Source organism: Procambarus clarkii, chromosome 40 (assembly GCF_040958095.1).
Source record: "Procambarus clarkii isolate CNS0578487 chromosome 40, FALCON_Pclarkii_2.0, whole genome shotgun sequence".
NCBI lineage: Eukaryota > Metazoa > Arthropoda > Malacostraca > Decapoda > Cambaridae > Procambarus > Procambarus clarkii.
Genome location: NC_091189.1, coordinates 18,590,002 through 18,613,497, shown reverse-complemented (window position 1 = coordinate 18,613,497; position 23,496 = coordinate 18,590,002). Strand labels below are relative to the sequence as shown.

Here is a 23,496-nt window from a genome sequence, read left to right as displayed (position 1 = left end):
TATCCACATTATCAATTATTAAGCTAGGCTGATATGTAATAATTTATACATATTTTTGTTTTTAATTCCAGGTTATTTATCTTTAGTGATAAGTTCCTCGTGAGAGCCACGTGCATTAAATAGGGGTTATCCCAAGACCCCCAAAAGACGTTGAGGGGGAAAACGTGAACTCTCACGTCAGATCCCAGCTGGAACTGCTGACAGCAGTTAACCGCTGCGCCATTTACATACAAATTCATGGGACGAGTCAGTTAAAATACAAGTTCAGGTTAAGCCATATGCCTACGTAGCAACAAAAACTAATCCCCCCCCCCGAAACCAGAACCCGGGTTATTACAGTAACTAGATTATATTAGCATTGATCTTCGAAAGGTCGTATAATTGCCATCGATAGGGAGCGCGTCGGCCTAGAAATCTTGTTTAAAATATGAATATCTTTCCTCTCTAATAAGGTATAATCGCTGTGATGGATTAACAAAGACTATTTTATCTCTGCCTTTCTGATAATATATATAAATATAAGTTTTATATGTGAATCTCTATTAATTAAGCAATATTCGGTGTTCTATGAACGAAAACATGAGTAGTTTAAGTAGCGAACGCATACCAACGAATAACGTTAGCATCGATATAACGTAACTATTGTCCTATGGAGTTGATTTAATTAAATATTCAATGTTTTGAAGCTATTTATGCAAGATTTTATTATAAACACGCATTCTATTTGTTAATTTCACAAGTTAAATTTGCGACAATTTGAGCAGAGAAGTGCGACAACTGGATCAATGTGTACAAGAGGCTGATATGCCAGCACTCTCGAGGCGACAATATATCTTGGATAAGTCGCTCCACAATATTGTCACTTGGACCCTCGACTTCCTATGGTGTCGCCTTTTATTTTATTTATTTATTTATTTATTTATTTATTATTTATTTACTTATTTATATACAAGAAGATACATTAGGGGTTAAGAGAGTACATAGTAATGATGATTTTACATTCTTGTAAAGCCACTAACACGCAAAGCGTTTCGGGCAAGTCCTTAATCTAACAGATAATTATTTTTTTTTTTGAGATATATACAAGAGTTGTTACATTCTTGTACAGCCACTAGTACGCGTAGCGTTTCGGGCAGGTCCCTGGAATACGATTCCCTGCCGCGAAGAATCGTTTTTTCATCCAAGTACACATTTTACTGTTGCGTTAAACAGAGGCTACAGTTAAGGAATTGCGCCCAGTAAATCCTCCCCGGCCAGGATACGAACCCATGACATAGCGCTCGCGGAACGCCAGGCGAGTGTCTTACCACTACACCACGGAGACTGATTTTAAGTAGATAATTTCCAGTAAAATTGACAACAAATATTTACATGTACATTGTAAGAAATTTTGACACAATAAACAAAGATTAGATTAATACGCAATAATAATAACACACTATAATGACAAGGATTACTAGGTACATTAGGGTACAATTTCAGGGTTATCAATTGGTTCATTGTAGCACAATTTGAGGATCATTTCAAGGAATAATGGAGTAGAATATGCACTCAATATAACAACCATAATATCAGATGATATCAAAGAATACAATGGTAAAGTTATATGGTTTAGGTACATATATTGGGGGATTGGGTAGCACTAGATAGAGTGCGAGTTAAAGCACTAGGTAGGGAACTAAGAAGATGAAATTATGTACTTTTCGGTTTTGTTTTTGAATAGGGCAAAAGTTGGACAGCTTTTCAATTTGTTAGGGAGTGAGTTCCATAGACTAGGTCCCTTTATTTGCATAGAATGTTTACACAGATTAAGTTTGACTGGGGATATCAAAGAGATATTTATGTCTGGTGTGGTGATTATATGTTCTTTTACAACTGTCCAGGAAGAGTTTCAGAAGAGGATTTGCACCTAAGAAAAAGGTTTTATAAATGTAATTGACACAAGAGAATGTGTGGGGTGAATTTATGTTTAGCACGTTTAGGGATTTAAACTGGGGAGCTGTATGTTGTCTGAAAGCAGAGTTTGTTATTGTTCTGATAGCAGATTTTTGTTGGGTGATGATGAGCTTGAGGTGGTTTGCAGAGGTTGAACCCCATGCACAGATACCATAAGTAAGATAGGGACAGATAAGTGCATAATAGAGTGAGAGGAGAGCAGAGTAAGGTACATAATATCTGATTTTAGAGAGTATACCAACTGGTTTAGATACTTTCTTAGTTATGTGTTGTATGTGGGTGCTGAAGTTGAGTCTCTTGTCTAAGTATAGACCAAGGAACTTTCCATCATTTTTCTTGCTGATGTTAACATTGTCGATCTGAAGGTGAATTGCATTTGTTGATTTGCTTCCAAATAAGATGTAGTAGGTATTTCCTATGTTTAATGTGAGTTTGTTGGTTGACATCCATAAGTGGACTTTTTAAAATTTATTGTTTACAACATTATTTAATATGAGTGGGTTTGGGTCAGAGTAGATGAGAGTAGTATCATCAGCAAACAATATAGGTTTAAGCACGTTAGAGACATTAAGCAGATAATTGATGTATATAAGCAACAGGAGGGGTCCTAGGATGCTGCCCTGTGGCACCCCTACGGTTACTGGTAGAGTGGGAGAGGTTATATCATTGATGGCTACATATTGGTGTATGTCACTAAGATAGGATCGGATATAGTTCAGGGCAAGGCCACGGATTCCATAATGGTGGAGTTTAAATAAGAGGTAGTTATGGTTAACAGTATTATGCACCCCATAACCATCCAGTGGGCGGTGGTGGAAAGAATTAGAGATACATAATCGTTTAAGGAACTAAACCCCGTAGTTCGTTAAGCTAAACAAGCAGCAAGGTAGATTACTCATTCTCCCGGTTCAATATTGTCGCTGTGTGGTGAAAAGCTGCTCACTGAGTCCCTAGATTTCTTGACATTTTCTGAGAGAGCAGTTCACCCACGCAACCCGTCCTCGACTCAAGTCCATTACATCCAGCGGAAGTCATCACGCATCATGCCTCGTTTGCTATATGAAGACCGCTCTAAAACTAGTTCCCTGGCCCACGCTTACAACCCGATTGCCAGACATGAGGCTTTACAATACTGTATATATATATTATAGAACCGCTGCTGCTCGCACATTGCCAGGTGAATACTACGGGCTCGCCATAGCCCGTGCTGCTCGCAACTCTTGTTCCCAGTAGCTGAGTCTACAACAACAACAAAAACAACACTTCTGCTCCCTCTTTCTCTCTCTCCCTCCTCGTCCCCCCCCCCTGACCCTTCTCAGTAACGACTTCGGCAGCTCCAAGGATGAGGCTGCCACCCAATAAACCTAAAAGCCTTTTAAGTAGCAGTCGGGTAGGAGAGGGGCAGTAAGCAGAGGTAGGGAGGGGCAGGGGTGGGAAGGATAGGAAGGGGTGCCAGCAGTGAGGGGCAGGGATGGGAAGGACAGGAAGGGGTGCCAGCAGAGAGGGGCAGGGATGGGACGGACAGGAAGGGGTGCCAGCAGGGAGGGGCAGGGGTGGGAAGGACAGGAAGGGGTGCCAGCAGTGAGGGGCAGGGATGGGAAGGACAGGAAGGGGTGCCAGCAGTGAGGGGCAGGGATGGGAAGGACAGGAAGGGGTGCCAGCAGAGAGGGGCAGGAATGGGACGGACAGGAAGGGGTGCCAGCAGGGAGGGGCAGGGGTGGGAAGGACAGGAAGGGGTGCCAGCAGGGAGAGGCAGAGATGGAAAGGACAGGAAGGGGTGCCAGCAGAGAGGGGCAGGGATGGGACGGACAGGAAGGGGTGCCAGCAGGAAGGGGCAGGGGTGGGAAGGACAGGAAGGGGTGCCAGCAGGGAGGGGCAGGTATGGGACGGACAGGAAGGGGTGCCAGCAGAGAGGGGCAGGGGTGGGAAGGACAGGAAGGGGTGCCAGCAGGGAGGGGTGGGGAAACAGGAGATACTTTTCTCACCCATAGGTTATAAACCCATGGAACAGCCTACCCGCCGAAGCCGTAAATACCAAGACAATACTTCAGTTCAAAATTCGGTTGGATAAAATCAAGACAAATGGGGTTGAGGGTGGGAGGAACATTTTACAAGTCACCGACTTCCTGTCCAAAGCTCAACCCCCGCAAGCACAAATAGGTGAGTACGGGCATGAATAGCCCGTAAGTGGTAGATTTTTTGGAGTGAATGTGATCTTTGGTCGTGAAGGGATACACTGGGTGCTGAGCTCGTATTTATATCATCAGTCCTTAGTATGTGGCAGCTACCGCGGGGGAGGATACTGCTTGAGAGTATTGATGAGGGTGTCCAACTGCTGGACACCTTTTTTGACCAGAAGAGTGGCAGTGTTGATGGCTTCAGGGTGGTAACTAAAAGATTCAGGAACTCTTAAAGCTCTTCTAAGGTCGTCGGTTGCTTCACATTCCAGGAGATAGTGAAGTAGTGACTTTTCTATGATTGTTTGGCAGAAGATGCATTCCCACTCTTTGGAATCACTAATTTCCCGGTTGCAAATGTAACCTAGTGGTTACATTTGTAACCTCTAGGTTACAACGTAACCTAGAGGTAGGGGTGTTACTGAGTGAACAATTCCGATAGGTACTGCCCAAGTGTTACTCACCTTGCTGGGCATGGTGAGGTGTTATGGTATGGGTGAAGGAGTGTGTGGCTGGACTCTGGAGTGAAGGGAGTGGTGTGGGAGCGTTCTCCCCACCAGTGTTCCCAGGCCAGGCCAGGCCAGGCGTGCCCTGCCACGTGGCACGCGCCAGGAGCGTGGCGCCACGGGGAACACGCGCCACCAGGGGGGAGGGGTGGGGTCACACCACCAGGGGGGGTGGGGTGGGGTCACACCACCAGGGGGAAGGGGTGGGGTCACACCACCAGGGGGGAGGGGTGGGGTCACACCACCAGGGGGAAGGGGTGGGGTCACACCACCAGGGAGGGAAGGTAGGGGTCACACCACCAGGGGGGGAAGGTAGGGGTCACACCACCAGGGGGGGGAGGGGTGGGGGGGACAAGCATAGTCTCCATCATGGAGTCTCGGGATGGACATGTGGATACAGGCAGGGTGTCCCTCTTTTAGTATCCATGGTGTGTGTACTACCATGAACGATGTGTGTATACCCAGTATACCCAATATTAGTTTATACCTACTACACAAACGTGTAAGGTTATACCCAGTACACAAACGTGTAAGGTTATACCCAGTACACAAACGTGTAAGGTTATACCCAGTACACAAACGAGTAAGGTTATACCCAGTACACAAACGTGTAAGATTATACCCAGTACACAAACGTGTAAGGTTATACCCAGTACACAAACGTGTAAGGTTATACCCAGTACACAAACGAGTAAGGTTATACCCAGTACACAAACGTGTAAGATTATACCCAGTACACAAACGTGTAAGGTTATACCCAGTACACAAACGAGTAAGGTTATACCCAGTACACAAACGTGTAAGGTTATACCCAGTACACAAACGAGTAAGGTTATACCCAGTACACAAACGTGTAAGATTATACCCAGTACACAAACGTGTAAGGTTATACCCAGTACACAAACGAGTAAGGTTATACCCAGTACACAAACGTGTAAGGTTATACCCAGTACACAAACGAGTAAGGTTATACCCAGTACACAAACGTGTAAGGTTATACCCAGTACACAAACGAGTAAGGTTATACCCAGTACACAAACGTGTAAGATTATACCCAGTACACAAACGTGTAAGCCTATACCCAGTACATAAGCGTGTAAGCCTATACCCAGTACACAAACGTGTAAGCCTATACCCAGTACACAAACGTGTAAGCCTATACCCAGTACACAAACGTGTAAGCCTATACCCAGTACACAAACGTGTAAGAATATACCCAGTACACAAACGTGTAAGCCTATACCCAGTACACAAACGTGTAAGCCTATACCCAGTACACAAACGTGTAAGCCTATACCCAGTACACAAACGTGTAAGCCTATACCCAGTACACAAACGTGTAAGCCTATACCCAGTACACAAACGTGTAAGCCTATACCCAGTACACAAGGGTAACCACCGATGTGCTGCACTTGTACCTAGCTTCTTTAATACTCTCCTTTCAACAAAATATATATATTAAAATTTGCTGAGTCTAAGCATTGCATATGCAGCGTTATGCACTGCGACGAATTAGTACTTGCATCATTGCAACGTTTGTTGCAAGTTTTCAAGAGGTTTGATTATCAAGGCAAAATTATTATCAAAAGAAGGCAGCAAGCCGTAACAAGGCAGAAGAAAACAAGGCAACAAGTATGGCGGAACCACCGGGAAATGTTAAGAGGATAAAAGCAACTGAATCGCGACTAGAGGGAAGCAAGTCAGAAGGAGACGAATGGTGGAAGATGTGGACGAGTCGAAGGGAAAAATTGCGCGGGAAAAGTCAGACGTGTTGAGAATGTTGTGTTGGTTGGCTGGGGGGGGGAGGGGGAGGGGGGGAGCGATCAATAATGGTGTGGCGCTGTGTGTGTGTAGGGGGGGGGGGGGCTATATTACACTAGGGGCCGTCGCTCTACTCCTGCTATACACGCTCTGTGGTGGCCACCCCTGCCCCCCTTGTGTGGCCACCCCTGCCCATCTTGTGTGGCCACCCCTGCCCCCCTTGTGTGGCCACCCCTGCCTCCCTTGTGTGGCCACCCCTGCCTCCCTTGTGTGGCCACGCCTGACCCCTTTGTGTGGCCACCCCTGCCTCCTTTGTGTGGCCACCCCTGCCCATCTTGTGTGGCCACCCCTGCCCCCCTTGTGTGGCCACCCCTGCCTCCCTTGTGTGGCCACCCCTGCCTCCCTTGTGTGGCCACGCCTGACCCCTTTGTGTGGCCACCCTTGCCTCCCTTGTGTGGCCACCCCTACTCCCTTGTGTGGCCACCCCTACTCCCTTGTGTGGCCACCCCTACTCCCTTGTGTGGCCACCCCTACCTCCCTTGTGTGGCCACCCCTGCCTCCCTTGTGTGGCCACCCCTGCCTCCCTTGTGTGGCCACCCCTGCCTCCCTTGTGTGGCCACCCCTGCCTCCCTTGTGTGGCCACCCCTGCCTCCCTTGTGTGGCCACCCCTGCCTCCCTTGTGTGGCCACCCCTGCCTCCCTTGTGTGGCCACGCCTGACCCCTTTGTGTGGCCACCCTTGCCTCCCTTGTGTGGCCACCCCTATTCCCTTGTGTGGCCACCCCTACTCCCTTGTGTGGCCACCCCTACTCCCTTGTGTGGCCACCCCTACCTCCCTTGTGTGGCCACCCCTGCCTCCCTTGTGTGGCCACCCCTGCCTCCCTTGTGTGGCCACCCCTGCCTCCCTTGTGTGGCCACCCCTGCCCCCCTTGTGTGGCCACCCCTGCCTCCCTTGTGTGGCCACCCCTGCCTCCCTTGTGTGGTTACGCCTGACCCCTTTGTGTGGCCACCCTTGCCTCCTTTATGTGGCCACCCCTACTCCCTTGTGTGGCCACCCCTACTCCCTTGTGTGGCCACCCCTACTCCCTTGTGTGGCCACCGCTGCTACCCACGGGGGCCACCGCTGCTACCCTCGAGGGCCACAGGGGCCACCGCTGCTACCCACGAGGGCCACAGGGGCCACCGCTGCTACCCACGAGGGCCACAGGGGCCACCGCTGCTACCCACGAAGGCCACAGGGGCCACCGCTGCTACCCACGGGGGCCACCGCTGCTACCCACGGGGGCCACCGTTGCTACCCACGGGGGCCACCGCTGCTACCCACGAAGGCCACAGGGGCCACCGCTGCTACCCACGGGGGCCACCGCTGCTACCCACGAGGGCCACCACTGCTACCCACGAGAGCCACCGCTGCTACCCACGGGGCCACCGCTGCTACCCACGAGGGCCACCACTGCTACCCACGAGGGCCACAGGGGCCACCGCTGCTACCCACGAAGGCCACAGGGGCCACCGCTGCTACCCACGGGGGCCACCGTTGCTACCCACGGGGGCCACCGTTGCTACCCACGGGGGCCACCGCTGCTACCCACGGGGGCCACCGCTGCTACCCACGAGAGCCACCGCTGCTACCCACGAGAGCCACCGTTGCTACCCACGGGGCCACCGTTGTTACCCACGAGAGCCACCGCTGCTACCCACGAGGGCCACCACTGCTACCCACGAGAGCCACCGCTGCTACCCACGGGGCCACCGTTGTTACCCACGAGAACCACCGCTGCTACCCACGGGGCCACCGTTGTTACCCACGAGAACCACCGCTGCTACCCACGGGGCCACCGTTGTTACCCACGAGAACCACCGCTGCTACCCACGAGGGCCACAGGGGCCACCGCTGCTACCCACGAGGGCCACAGGGGCCACCGCTGCTACCCACGGGGGCCACAGGGGCCACCGCTGCTACCCACGAGGGCCACAGGGGCCACCGCTGCTACCCACGAGGGCCACAGGGGCCACCGCTGCTACCCACGAGGGCCACGAGGGCCACCGCCACCTCCACGAGTGACAAGAGCCACCACCGACTCCCTCGGGGTTGCAAGACCAACCAACGTTCGCTCTGGAATAATGCGTGACGATCCACAACACAAGGGAAATTCGACTTTGGAGTCGCGCGGGTAAGATAAATATTCGCCTGCGCCACGTCAGCGATATGAGCCGTGGGGTTCTCTTGTGGGAGCGTCGGAGCGACTTAGCAAGAGTCGGGGAGGATAAGAGCATTAGCGATGTAAGTTTGGCAATGGCGGGGTAATCCGGTCATAACCATTATTCATGCTCGTTAGTACCCTCTAGGACCCCTACACCCTTGTACTGCCCGACGCCTCATGACTGTTATCACTCCCTCCCCCCCTTCCTCCTCTCTCTATCCTCATCTCAGTAAGTACAGTTTACTTAAAATGCTGGTTTACCAAGTTATTGGTTTACTCTGTTCGGACAAATTAATCATAAATTAGAGTATAAATATGTCGCTTTCTGTTGTTAACGAGGCCAGTACAATTTAGCATTAGAATACACTAGTTTTTTTCATTTTGATTGTTGTCGCCGGAGGCGGCTAGTTTATTGTGCACCCCATACTCATCCTGTGAGCGGCAGCGCAAAAAGCATTACAGAGGGCACAAAAGGTACACTAGTATACCATTCATCCGCATCATAAATAAATGGTAATGTACAGTAGCGTGGGTGAATATAAGGAGCCGCAATAAGCAGACGTGACGTCACAATAACGTGGATGAAAATGAAGACACCCAGACCAGATGAATGGTCTACGACGGACCCAAACGTCGCCACTAGCTTTGTTTACTTGTGTGGCTCGCGTCTTCAGGTCACGATAACGGGCAACATCAAATAATATCATCTGAGCCACACACGTGAAGAGACAGGAAGGAAGGGAAGCGCCGACGCTGGACACTAACACCGGGAAGCTATAATAAAGCCAGAGTGGACAATATGTGAGGTCTTAGTGGAAAATCTAGCACTAAAAAGTGTAGCTGTAGGCAGCTTCATAAATGAAAGGAGAAACTAAACAAAATAAGCAGAGAAAGGATTGTCGAACTTGCCATTCGACAAACTAACTCACAGCTCCGTAGTGTGTTTGTCGAATGGCAAGTTTTGTATAAAGAGGACAAAGGTTATTACTTAGATTTTAAGTTTGGATGGAAAGGGAAGACCCAGCACAGGGTTCCTGGTGTTGGAAACAGGTTCACAATGACAGTTGTTTTACCTTGAAAGTAGGTAATAAGGGCTCTATATTTCACAGGTCCCTGTTGAGTCTTTTTATGATTCAAGTTAACGAACTGTTATTACAGGGATATTGTGGATTGCATGTTATATGACGTGAGTGAAGTATGACAACGTTGTGAATTGTTCCATTAAAAGCGTGACGCAGAAATGTTAACTGTTCCCCTAAAGACACTGACAACAGGGTGGACTATTTTCCTAAAATTGTGAATCCTATGACTTCTAAGAGTAATCTGTACCTCCAACATTGTGACGGCTTAAACAGATTTGTGCCTGCCAGTTGAACTGTGGCTTTAAGGTCAGACCAAAAATTTAGGAAGCTACTTAGTCTAAGGATCTTAGGCATTTATACAAACACTTAATGAACCTGTGCATCTTTCCACAATTATGGTGACTTCGTTTACATTTATTGAACAGTTTATGAACTTCGAAGGTTTACAGGGTTGTTTATAGCAATAATAACATTGCGTTGTGATGCTTCGAAATTCGTTAAGTACTTAATAAATCTGAACACAGCCGCCATGATAGTTATAAGATGATGAGGTTTCGTAAGTGGATGCGTAAATGGCACCAGCAGCATGATTGCTACTTTGTAATATGGAAATATTAATGCAGGTAATAAATAAGATATAGGCTCGCAGCGTGGTAAAGGAGATGAAACAATAAATATTTATTATGCGGCAGGAGCGGGATATGAGGAGGAGGAGGAGGTGTGCCAGCCTGAGCCTCGTCGCCCCATAAAAGTGATAAAGGTCCTGCACATATTACGTGGTTGGCTCGACCAGGAGAGAAATGGTCACCACCACCACAGTGACCATGTCTCTCATCTCTAATGTCTCTCACGCACCTTCTGTCTCACTACGGCCTCCATTCCTTCTCATCTACTTCAAAAAGTCTCCCTGGACTCCAATGTGTCTCGCTTGGAAACGGTCTCCTTCAAATATTGATGTCTTTATAATCCCAAGATAAGAGTCCCAGCACAGTGTTGGACGACTCCCACTCACTCGCTGTGTTAGTGCGTGTGTGTGTACTTACCTAGCTGCCTAGTTGTACTTGCGGGGGTTGAGCTCTGGCTCTTTGGTCCCGCCTCTCAAGGGTCAATCAACTAATGTACAGCTTCCTGAGCCAATTGGGCTCTATCATATATACACTGAAAGCTGTGTATGGAGTCAGCCTCCACCTGTGTGTTTGTGTGTGTACTCACCAAGTTGTACTCACCTAGTTGTGCTTGCGAGGGTTGAGCTTTAGCTCTTTGGTCCCGCCTCTCAACAATCAATCAACAGGTGTACAGGTTCCTGAGCCTATTGGGCTCTATCATATCTACACTTGAAACTGTATGTGTATGTGAAACTGCGTGTGTGTGTGTGTGTGTGTGTGTGTGTGTGTGTGTGTGTGTGTGTGTGTGTGTGTGTGTGTGTGTGTGTGTGTGTGTGTGTGTGTGTGTGTGTGTGTGTGTGTTTTAGTGCATGTGTGTCATACTCTTTGTCTCTTGTTCATCTTGTCCATCATTTGTAGGCGGGCCAGCAGGTGAAGGTGTTCTTATATCATGACACAACACACACTGTGACATACACTCAATGTGTACTGGACGGCCAGGCAGCCTCGTGCTTCACACCCCACAGCTATGGATTAATTACCTTTACCACTACCCATGTATGTGTGGGAGAGAGAGAGAGAGAGAGAGAGAGAGAGAGAGAGAGAGAGAGAGAGAGAGAGAGAGAGAGAGAGAGAGAGAGAGAGAGAGAGAGAGAGAGAGAGAGAGAGAGAGAGAAGGGGGAGGGGATCGAGGGATTGAGGAGCAGACCAAAACAGTATTGCTCAAGTTACCCAGCCCCGCTAACACCACACTCGATTTCACCATCACAAGTCCAATACTGTCATTTTTCCTCAGCAGCAGTAGTAGTGACTGGTGTAGTGATGAGGGGGACGTGGGCCATGAACACTGGACAGGCTGAGGACGCCATACACAGTACATGAGAGGAACAGTTGAGTGGTTCCCGCCTGCCTTGTGGCGGTGGTGTGCGACACGCCTTATGAATGTTGATGCCGCCGCCCTCCTGCTCCTTCCCTACTGGGGCCCACCACACTACCACAGTCCGCCGCCCTCCTGCTCCTTCCCCACTGGGGCCCACCACACTACCACAGTCCGCCGCCCTCCTGCTCCTTCCCCACTGGGGCCCACCACACTACCACAGTCCGCCGCCCTCCTGCTCCTTCCCCACTGGGGCCCACCACACTACCACAGTCCGCCGCCCTCCTGCTCCTTCCCCACTGGGGCCCACCACACTACCACAGTCCGCCCTCCTCCTGCTCCTTCCCCACTGGGGCCCACCACAGTTCGGCCTAGTACTCCTCCGCTACTTGGCCCCACCACAGTACCACAGCTTTACCACCATACAACCACAGGGACTAGTGATCACTTGTCTCTCCTGGTGTTGGGTGCTGGTGACGGCCAACCTGCAAATTTCCCAGACCCACTCCCCCCCATCCTAGACGAATACACAAGACTGACACCACAAGTAGTGCAGAACTACCACTACTGCTGCAGGTTCAGTGCAGAACTACCACTACTGCTGCAAGTTCAGTGCAGAACTACCACTACTGCTGCAGGTTCAGTGCAGAACTACCACTACTGCTGCAGGTTCAGTGCAGAACTACCACTACTGCTGCAGGTTCAGTGCAGAACTACCACTACTGCTGCAAGTTCAGTGCAGAACTACCACTACTGCTGCAGGTTCAGTGCAGAACTACCACTACTGCTGCAGGTTCAGTGCAGAACTACCACTACTGCTGCAAGTTCAGTGCAGAACTACCACTACTGCTGCAGGTTCAGTGCAGAACTACCACTACTGCTGCAGGTTCAGTGCAGAACTACCACTACTGCTGCAGGTTTAGTGCAGAACTACCACTACTGCTGCAGGTTCAGTGCAGAACTACCACTACTGCTGCAGGTTCAGTGCAGAACTACCACTACTGCTGCAGGTTCAGTGCAGAACTACCACTACTGCTGCAGGTTCAGTGCAGAACTACCACTACTGCTGCAGGTTCAGTGCAGAACTACCACTACTGCTGCAGGTTCAGTGCAGAACTACCACTACTGCTGCAGGTTCAGTGCAGAACTACCACTTAGGGGCCTCGAGGCTGAATGGACAGCGCTCCGGGGTCGTAATGCTAAGGGCCCGGGTTTGATCCACGGCAGAGGCAGAAACAAATGGGCACCGTTTCTTTCACCCTAATACCCCCTGTTCTCCTAACAGTAAACAGGCACCTGGGAGTTAGACAGCTGCATGCTACGGGCTGCTTCCTGGCAATATGTGTGTGTATGTGTATTAGACATAAATATATGTAGTAGACATAATTGAGGTATTATGTGATCAAGTTATGTAACACCAACACGACTCTCTAGTGCTTCTTGTCAACACTCTGGTGGTGTATTATAATACTATGGGTATCATGCTCTATGTGTACATGCTCAATACTATGGGTATCATGCTCTTTGTGTACATGCTCAATACTATGTGTACATGCTCTCATTCCTGCCGACATTCTCACACTTGTATAATGACCAAATTCTGATCAAACCAACACTGTTTTACAGGTAAAGTCTATGGTGACCACCTATCACATTCCAGTTACTGGTGAGGGAAGTGTAGGTGGGGTGTAGGTGGGGTGTAGGTGGGGTGTAGGTGGGGTGTAGGGTGGGGAGTGTGGGGTGTAGGGTGGGGAGAGTGGGGTGTAGGGTGGGGAGTGTGGGGTGTAGGGTGGGGAGAGTGGGGTGTAGGGTGGGGAGAGTGGGGTGTAGGGTGGGAAGTGTGGGGTGTAGGGTGGGGAGTGTGGGGTGTAGGGTGGGGAGTGTGGGGTGTAGGGTGGGGTGTAGGGTGGGGAGAGTGGGGTGTAGGGTGGGGAGAGTGGGGTGTAGGGTGGGGAGAGTGGGGTGTAGGGTGGGGAGAGTGGGGTGTAGGGTGGGGAGAGTGGGGTGTAGGGTGGGGAGTGTGGGGTGTAGGGTGGGGTGTGTGGGGTGTAGGGTGGGGAGTGTGGGGTGTAGGGTGGGGAGAGTGGGGTGTAGGGAGGGGAGAGTGGGGTGTAGGGTGGGGAGAGTGGGGTGTAGGGAGGGGAGAGTGGGGTGTAGGGAGGGGAGAGTGGGGTGTAGGGTGGGGAGAGTGGGGTGTAGGGTGGGGAGTGTGGGGTGTAGGGTGGGGAGAGTGGGGTGTAGGGTGGGGAGTGTGGGGTGTAGGGTAGGGAGAGTGGGGTGTAGGGAGGGGAGAGTGGGGTGTAGGGTGGGGAGAGTGGGGTGTAGGGTGGGGAGTGTGGGGTGTAGGGAGGGGAGAGTGGGGTGTAGGGTGGGGAGTGTGGGGTGTAGGGTGGGGAGTGTGGGGTGTAGGGTGGGGAGAGTGGGGTGTAGGATGGGGAGAGTGGGGTGTAGGGTGGGGAGAGTAGGGTGTAAGGTGGGGAGAGTAGGGTGTAGGGTGGGGAGAGTGGGGTGTAGGGTGGGGAGAGTAGGGTGTAGGGTGGGGAGAGTGGGGTGTAGGGTGGGGAGAGTGGGGTGTAGAGTGGGGTGTAGGGTGGGGAGAGTAGGGTGTAGGGTGGGGAGAGTAGGGTGTAGGGTGGGGAGAGTGGGGTGTAAGGTGGGGAAAGTAGGGTGTAGGGTGGGGAGAGTGGGGTGTAGGGTGGGGAGAGTGGGGTGTAGGGTGGGGAGAGTGGGGTGTAGGGTGGGGAGAGTGGGGTGTAGGGTGGGGAGAGTGGGGTGTAGGGTGGGGAGAGTAGGGTGTAGGGTGGGGAGAGTAGGGTGTAGGGTGGGGAGAGTAGGGTGTAAGGTGGGGAGAGTAGGGTGTAGGGTGGGGAGAGTGGGGTGTAGGGTGGGGTGTAAGGTGGGGAGAGTGGTGTGTAAGGTGGGGAGAGTAGGGTGTAGGGTGGGGAGAGTGGGGTGTAGGGAGGGGAGAGTGGGGTGTAGGGTGGGGAGAGTGGGGTGTAGAGTGGGGTGTAGGGTGGGGAGAGTAGGGTGTAGGGTGGGGAGAGTAGGGTGTAGGGTGGGGAGAGTGGGGTGTAGGGTGGGGAGAGTGGGGTGTAGGGTGGGGAGAGTGGGGTGTAAGGTGGGGAGAGTAGGGTGTAGGGTGGGGAGAGTGGGGTGTAGGGTGGGGAGAGTGGGGTGTAGGGTGGGGAGAGTGGTGTGTAAGGTGGGGAGAGTAGGGTGGGGAGAGTGGGGTGTAGGGTGGGGAGAGTGGGGTGTAGGGTGGGGAGAGTGGGGTGTAGGGTGGGGAGAGTGGGGTGTAGGGTGGGGAGAGTAGGGTGTAGGGTGGGGAGAGTGGGGTGTAGGGTGGGGAGAGTGGGGAGAGTGGGGTGTAAGGTGGGGAGAGTGGGGTGTAGGGTGGGGAGAGTGGGGTGTAGGGTGGGGAGAGTAGGGTGTAGGGTGGGGAGAGTAGGGTGTAGAGTGGGGAGAGTAGGGTGTAGGGTGGGGAGAGTAGGGTGTAAGGTGGGGAGAGTAGGGTGTAAGGTGGGGAGAGTGGGGTGTAGGGTGGGGAGAGTGGGGTGTAGGGTGGGGAGAGTGGGGTGTAGGGTGGGGAGGTGTCAGCAAGGGTGTAGGGTGCTTACCTGTCGATGACTACGGGGGGTGGGGGGGGTCGAGATTTAGGTCTTTATAATCCATAAATTCATTGTGTCGGGGGACTGCCCCCCCCCCCCCCACCCCGAGGATGCAACCCCACAACAAGCTGACTAACTCCCTGGTACCTATTCACTGCTTGACCAGTCCCTTGACCATTTCAAAACCCTACCTAAATCGTATCGAAGTGACAGAGCGTCCCCCTCCGTGCCCACTTCCCTCCCGACTTCTGCATCATCAGTAAACTCGCAAACATCGCTACTCAAACCCGAATCCAAATCACTTACATATATTATGAATAACAGAGGTCCCAGGACAGACCCCTGAGGCACTCCACTTACAACATTTTCCCACTTTGACTTAACCCCCATTTATACTAACTCTTTGTTTCCTTTGGTATAGCCATGCCCTAATCCAACCCAAAATAGTACCCCCAATACCGTGAGCCTCTAACTTTTTAATCAGTCTTTCATGTGGCACTGTGTCAAAAGCTTTGCTAAAGTCAAGGTACACAGCATCACAAACCTTTCCACTATCAACTGACATGTATGAGCTCACTCCCTCTGGGAGGTCATTGAAAGAGCAATGGTTCTACGACTGAGTCCTGTGGAGCACCATTTCCACTCCTCTCCAGTCTGACTTATTCTCTCTGACTATGACCTTTGATTTCCTCTCCGCCAGGTACTCCCGTACCCAGTTCAGGGCCTTTCTTCTTATACTCGCTTGTCTCTCCATCTTGTGTAGTAGTCTTTTTTAAGGAACTGTATCAAAATCTTTCTGATAGTGTAAGAAGGTACAGTCTTCCCATCCTTCCTTCTCTTGTCATATTTTGGTGACCTTGTCAAAGAACTTAACTAAATTTGTTAAGTATGAATTTCCCTCTCTGAAGCCGTTTTGTGCCTCTGTAATAAAATTCACTCTTTCCGAATATTCTACAATACTTTTCCAGATATTTTCCCAGAATTTTGCCAAGATGCATGTTAATGACACTGGTCTAGAGTTTAGTGCTTCATGTCTGACCTCTTTCTTGAAAATTGGAACGAGTTTCGTCTTTTTCCAGATTTCCAGTAGCTGGATGTAGCAAAAGCAATAGAATCAGACCAGATATCACCATGGTTACTGAAGGAAACTGCAGCGATCTTGCCTTACCCATTGACTACTGTAGTGTAATGTTGAACACTATAGTAGTCAATGGGTAAGGCAGGATCCCTGCAGCTTCCTTCAGTAACCATGGTGATATCTGGTCTGATTATATTGCCTTTGCTACATCCAGTTAATCCAGGTGTCTTTTACTTCTTCTACATTCTCAGTTTTGTCTAATGTTGTTTCTGGCCGTCTGCTGTCACTTGGACACCAATCTGGCTCCGAGTTGTAGACCTGCAACCTGGAACCTTGAAGTTTTCACACACTTCTTTGTCATTCTCCATCTGTGTTCCTGTGTGCCTGTTCCTGTTCCCATTCCTCCCGCCAGTGTCCCCTTGTTTGTGTTCCACCCATGTTAAATAGTTTGCCTTTGCCTGTGGTGGTGGTTGGGTGAAGGTCTTGATGGTAGTAGTGGGGTGGCGGTCGATGTGGTGGTGGGGTTGGGGGGGTTGTGGAAGGGTGAAGCTCTTAGTGGTGAGGGGGTCACTGTGGTGGTGGTGGTGAGGGGGTCATTGTGGTGGTGGTCGTGAGGGGGTCACTGTGGTGGTGGTGAGGGGGTCACTGTGGTGGTGGTGAGGGGGTCACTGTGGTGGTGGTGGTGGGAGGGTCACTGTGGTGGAGGTGGTGAGGGGGTCACTGTGGTGGTGGTGGTGAGGGGGTCACTGTGGTGGTGGTGGTGAGGGGGGGTCATGATGGAGGTCGAGGTGGTGACCTGTTGATCTGAAATCCGGCCGGATGTGTATGGGAGAGAGGTGGAGCATTATGAAGCCATAACACGCTACTACTTTCCCACGCTCGACTACCAGACCACCACACCATCCCCTCCCTGCCTCACGCTCCCCTCCCTCCCTCCCTCCCTCCCTTACTCCCACGGTCCCCTCCCTTACAGTCTTACACCATTGTTCGTCTCCCTCACTCCCACGCTCCCTTTCCCTCACTTCCACCCTCCCTCACTTCCACCCTCCCTCACTCCCACGCTCCCTCTCCCTCACTCCCAAGCTCCCCCACTCCCTCCCTCACTCCCATGCTCCCCTCCCTCACTCCCCTCCCCCTTCCTCACTAACACGCTCCCCTCACTCTCCCACTCTCTCCCTCACTCCCACATTCTCAATCTAACGCTCCCTTCCCTTAACTTTTCCTTAGCAAAGGTGGGGAGAAGACGGCGGAGACCGCCTTCACATTTCTCCCAGCAGGTGGACCCTTCAGCACCGTGCTGGGCGGCGCTGTGACACTCTCCCAGCAGGTGGACCCTTCAATACCGTGCTGGGCGGCGCTGTGACACTCTCCCAGCAGGTGGACCCTTCAGCACCGTGCTGGGTGGCCCTGTGACACTCTCCCAGCAGGTGGACCCTTCAGCACCGTGCTGGGCGGCGCTGTGACACTCTCCCTGCAGGTGGACCCTTCAGCACCGTGCTGGGTGGCACTGTGACACTCTCCCAGCAGGTGGACCCTTCAGCACCGTGCTGGGCGGCACTGTGACACTCTCCCAGCAGGTGGACCCTTCAGCACCGTGCTGGGTGGCACTGTGACACTCTCCCAGCAGGTGGACCCTTCAGCACCGTGCTGGGCGGCACTGTGACACTCTCCCAGCAGGTGGACCCTTCAGCACGGTGCTGGGCGGCACTGTGACACTCTCCCAGCAGGTGGACCCTTCAGCACCAATTATAATGAATAAATCAACCAATCAGGAGTGGAGGAGACCAGAGGCAGACTTAGTGAATATTGGAGAGAGGCCAGTGAGGTGAGGCGGCTCCCAGGTCCCGCCTCTGACGTGACATTTGTTGCTAAAGCTCCCCACCACAACCACCACCACCACCTACACCAACACCACCACTACCACTACTACCACCACCACTACTACCACCACCACCACCACCACCACCACCAACACCACCAACACCACCAACACCACCACCACCAACACCATCACTAACAGCCAGAATCAAACAACCAGAATCCACCAGATCCTAACACCAGCACCAGAGTAAGGAGGGAAGCCGGGACACATTTTTAGAGCGACATTGTGGCAAAAGCTAAGGACTCTCCAGGAGCCGCTGTACAGCAATATAAGGAGAAAAACAACATCAAGAGAATATGTGCTCGGGGCCAGAAGACAAGGAGGAATTCTCAAAGGAAACGACAAGGAATGTGAGGCATTAAACATGAGATTTCAAGAGAATCTTACAAAAGCGCCAATGAGTAGATCGTGTATTAATGGTGCCTAGGAGACACTAGCTGACATAGTAGTCCCTTAAAACGAGGTTAAAAAAAAAATGGAGCAGCTAGATGTGACACACACTTATCAGGACCTGATCTAATATCAACATGGATGCTGAAGGAGATTCCAGAGGCATTATGTCGTCTGCTAAATAGCATTCACAATAAAACACTTGAGACAGGAGATCTCCAACATTCTGGGGAGGGACCAGTCGTCTGGTCCCTCCTTCACACCAGCCGCCTGGTCCCTCCTTCACACCAGCCGTCTGGTCCCTCCTTCACACCAGCCGCCTGGTCCCTCCCTCACACCAGCCGCCTGGTCCCTCCCTCACACCAGCCGCCTGGTCCCTCCCTCACACCAGTCACCTGGTCCCTCCCTCACACCAGTCGCCTCGTCCCTCCCTCACACCAGTCGCCTGGTCCCTCCCTCACACCAGCCGCCTGGTCCCTCCCTCACACCAGTCGCCTGGTCCCTCCCTCACACCAGTCGCCTGGTCCCTCCCTCACACCAGCCGCCTGGTCCCTCCTTCACACCAGCCGTCTGGTCCCTCCTTCACACCAGCCGCCTGGTCCCTCCTTCACACCAGCCGCCTGGTCCCTCCTTCACACCAGCCGCCTGGTCCCTCCTTCACACCAGCCGCCTGGTCCCTCCTTCACACCAGCCGTCTGGTCCCTCCTTCACACCAGCCGCCTGGTCCCTCCTTCACACCAGCCGCCTGGTCCCTCCCTCACACCAGCCGTCTGGTCCCTACTTCACACCAGCCGCCTGGTCCCTCCTTCACACCAGCCGCCTGGTCCCTCCCTCACACCAGTCACCTGGTCCCTCCCTCACACCAGCCGCCTGGTCCCTCCCTCACACCAGTCGCCTGGTCCCTCCCTCACACCAGTCACCTGGTCCCTCCCTCACACCAGTCGCCTGGTCTCTCCCTTACACCAGTCGCCTGGTCCCTCCCTCACACTTGTCGCTTGGTCCCTCCCTCACACCAGTCGCCTGGTCCCTCCCTCACACCAGCCGCCTGGTCCCTCCCTCACACCAGTCACCTGGTCCCTCCCTCACACCAGTCGCCTGGTCCCTCCCTCACACCAGCCGCCTGGTCCCTCCCTCACACCAGCCGTCTGGTCCCTCCCTCACACCAGCCGTCTGGTCCCTCCCTCACACCAGTCGCCTGGTCCTTCCCTCACACCAGTCGCCTGGTCCCTCCCTCACACCAGCCGCCTGGTTCCTCCTTCACACCAGTCACCTGGTCCCTCCCTCACACCAGTCGCCTCGTCCCTCCCTCACACCAGCCGCCTGGTCCCTCCCTCACACCAGTCGCCTGATCCCTCCCTCACACCAGTCGCCTGGTCCCTCCCTCACACCAGTCGCCTGGTCCCTCCCTCACACCAGTCGCCTGATCCCTCCCTCACACCAGCCGCCTGGTCCCTCCCTCACACCAGCCGCCTGGTCCCTCCCTCACACCAGTCACCTGGTCCCTCCCTCACACCAGTCGCCTGATCCCTCCCTCACACCAGCCGCCTGGTCCCTCCCTCACACCAGCCGCCTGGTCCCTCCCTCACACCAGTCACCTGGTCCCTCCCTCACACCAGTCGCCTGGTCCCTCCCTCACACCAGCCGCCTGGTCCCTCCTTCACACCAGTCGCCTGGTCCCTCCCTCACACCAGCCGCCTGATCCCTCCCTCACACCAGCCGCCTGGTCCCTCCCTCACACCAGCCGCCTGGTTCCTCCCTCACACCAGTCGCCTGGTCCCTCCCTCACACCAGCCGCCTAGTCCCTCCCTCACACTTGTCGCTTGGTCCCTCCCTCACACCAGTCGCCTGGTCCCTCCCTCACACCAGTCGCCTGGTCCCTCCCTCACACCAGTCGCTTGGTCCCTCCCTCACACCAGTCGCCTGGTCCCTCCCTCACACCATTCGCCTGGTCCCTCCCTCACGCCAGTCGCCTGTTCCCTCCCTCACACCAGTCGCCCTCCCCTCCCTCACACCAGTCGCCTGGTCCCTCCCTCACACCAGTCGCTTGGTCCCTCCCTCACACCAGTCGCCTGGTCCCTCCCTCACACCATTCGCCTGGTCCCTCCCTCACGCCAGTCGCCCTCCCCTCCCTCACACCAGCCGCCTGCTCCCTCCCTCACACTAGTCGCCTGGTCCATCCCTTACCCTTCCCTCCCTCATACCAGCACTAAAACATTCATTACCTTGCAAATTCGGCCAGCGTGCCTTTAGATTTCCCCCGATGCTCCTCTATCTCGTCCTCTTTCTTAGCCATTCATTGTGTCGAAATCGTTCTGCGTTTACACTGCTGCTAATATTTAACATAATCATTCTACATAGTACAAACAAGACTAGGCATAGGAGCTCTTAAAAATTTATTTGCAATTATTAAAAAATAATTTTAAGGTTCCCAATGAAGCGGAAGCCTGTGCCGCTGATGGAATGCGTCTGTGTTTCCCGCGCATATGGTGGTAGCCGCGCTGAGCCGACTCAATTGTAAACCCATTTTACAAAACAAACTCTTCATTCCTGAAAAAACTCATATATTGGATTATTCAAAATGCACAAACCTAAACAGCTGCGCCAAGAGATAGTCGTTATTACACATTCTTGATTCATGAAGATCTTTCACCATCATCCATAACTTTACATCTCATGATTATTTACATGTTAGCAAAGTCCAAATATTTATGTTAACATGAAGGGATTGTTCTTTGTTAAGTATTGACTGTATCCTACATATATCCTACCTATATACTATTCTGCCTTTTTCGGTAGCTTACAACCTCCTCTTTGCCCTAGCAAGTGTTCCTTCCTACTAGCCCCGACAAATGTTCCTTCTTCCTAGCTCCATTAAATGTTCCTTCCTCCTAAGCCTCATCAAGTGTACATTCTCCATAGGTACAGTAAGTGTTCCTTCCTCCTATCCACAGCAAATGCTCCTTCTTCTTAGCTCAATCAAGTCTCTTTTCTACTAGCTTCGTCAAGTGCTCCTTCCTCCAAGCCCAAGAAATGTTCCTTCTTCCTAGCTAAAGCAAATTTGATTTTCTGTTATCCCCAGCATGTACTTCTAGCCACAGCAAGTGTTCCTTCCTCCTAGACCCATGAAATGCTCCTTCTTCTTAGCCCCAACAAGAGTTCCTTTTTAATAGTTTGAGCAAGTTCGTCTTCCTCCTAGATCCAGCAGGGGCACCTTCTCGCCCGACAGGTCCTCCGGGAGTGTTTTCCTGGACACTGCACTAGGCTTTCGTATCAATTTATCATTTCCCGTAAAATGATCAGTTTTCTTCCCTGGCTCTGACATTCTTGTTAAACCTTAATTTATATTTTTTTTATTCTAAGAACCTAACATTGTATGACAGGTTGAGTGATGTGTCATGTATGATAGTGAATATAAAGTGAGTGGCGAAGATTATGAGTGATGTGTCATATGTGACAGTGATCAGAGTGACGGAGGTTATGAGGGGAGGTTCTCCAACTCTCCCGCCAAACACATGTTGGCGAAGGGGCCCGCCAAATCTGATTACTGCTTCCCCTCACCTACGCCCCCCACCCAACTCCCCTCACCACGCTCCTCACCCATCCAATTTGCTTAGTAGTGAAGGGAAGGGAATTATCATCGGAAAACGGCAAGCCATTGCTATACAGCTGTATACAGTAATATATATAGCTATACAGCACTTGGAAGGGGTCAGGATAAGGATTTGGGATGGGACGGGGGTGCTTAGCAGTGAATGGAAGTGAGTTATATTTGTGAAACATTGTGAATAATGTTAGGATTGCGTTATACACTGGTTGAAATGTTCAAGTAAAATTCACCTATTGCCTGACACTATCTTGTGCCAGTTCCCACCGAATATGGAGTCACCTGACACAACGTAAATTTTGTTATAATAGTATACTTTGTTTCTTAGATTGACCCTCCTAATGTAGTATCTTGTAAATAAAGAGCATTATTGTAGGTTCTGGTAGCATGTAGCTAGACTAGGGTACCGGTATTCTCAACCAGAGGGAACAATTCCTCTCATCGACTGGAAAGGGACCAGGCGACTGGTGTGAGGGAGGGACCAGGCGACTGGTGTGAGGGAGGGACCAGGCGGCTGGTGTGAGGGAGGGACCAGGCGACTGGTGTGAGGGAGGGACCAGGCGACTGGTGTGAGGGAGGGACCAGGCGGCTGGTGTGAGAGAGGGACCAGGCGACTGGTGTGAGGGAGGGACCAGGCGACTGGTGTGAGGGAGGGGACCAGGCGGCTGGTGTGAGGGAGGGACCAGGCGACTGGTGTGAGGGAGGGACCAGGCGACTGGTGTGAGGGAGGGACCAGGCGGCTGGTGTGAGGGAGGGACCAGGCGGCTGGTGTGAGGGAGGGATCAGGCGCCTGGTGTGAGGGAGGGATCAGGCGACTGGTGTGCGGGAGGGACCAGGCGGCTGGTGTGAGGGAGGGATCAGGCGACTGGTGTGAGGGAGGGACCAGGCGACTGGTGTGAGGGAGGGACCAGGCGGCTGGTGTGAGGGAGGGATCAGGCGACTGGTGTGAGGGAGGGACCAGGCGACTGGTGTGAGGGAGGGACCAGGCGGCTGGTGTGAGGGAGGGATCAGGCGGCTGGTGTGAGGGAGGGACCAGGCGACTGGTGTGAGGGAGGGACCAGGTGACTGGTGTGAGGGAGGGACCAGGCGACTGGTGTGAGGGAGGGACCAGGCGGCTGGTGTGAGGGAGGGACCAGGCGACTGGTGTGAGGGAGGGACCAGGCGACTGGTGTGAGGGAGGGACCAGGCGACTGGTGTGAGGGAGGGACCAGGTGACTGGTGTGAGGGAGGGACCAGACGACTGGTGTGAGGGAAGGACCAGGCGACTGGT

The 23,496-nt window shown here is 52.5% G+C and overlaps 1 protein-coding gene across 1 annotated transcript; it reads left to right on the top strand.

The window, feature by feature from the left end:
• Window positions 1–7,421: 7,421 nt before the first annotated feature.
• On the top strand, window positions 7,422–8,576 carry LOC138372813 (uncharacterized). The gene has a single exon (XM_069338474.1). It carries the CDS (start codon window positions 7,422–7,424, stop codon window positions 8,574–8,576), a length of 1,155 nt encoding a protein of 384 aa, XP_069194575.1.
• The last annotated feature ends 14,920 nt before the right edge of the window (window positions 8,577–23,496 follow it).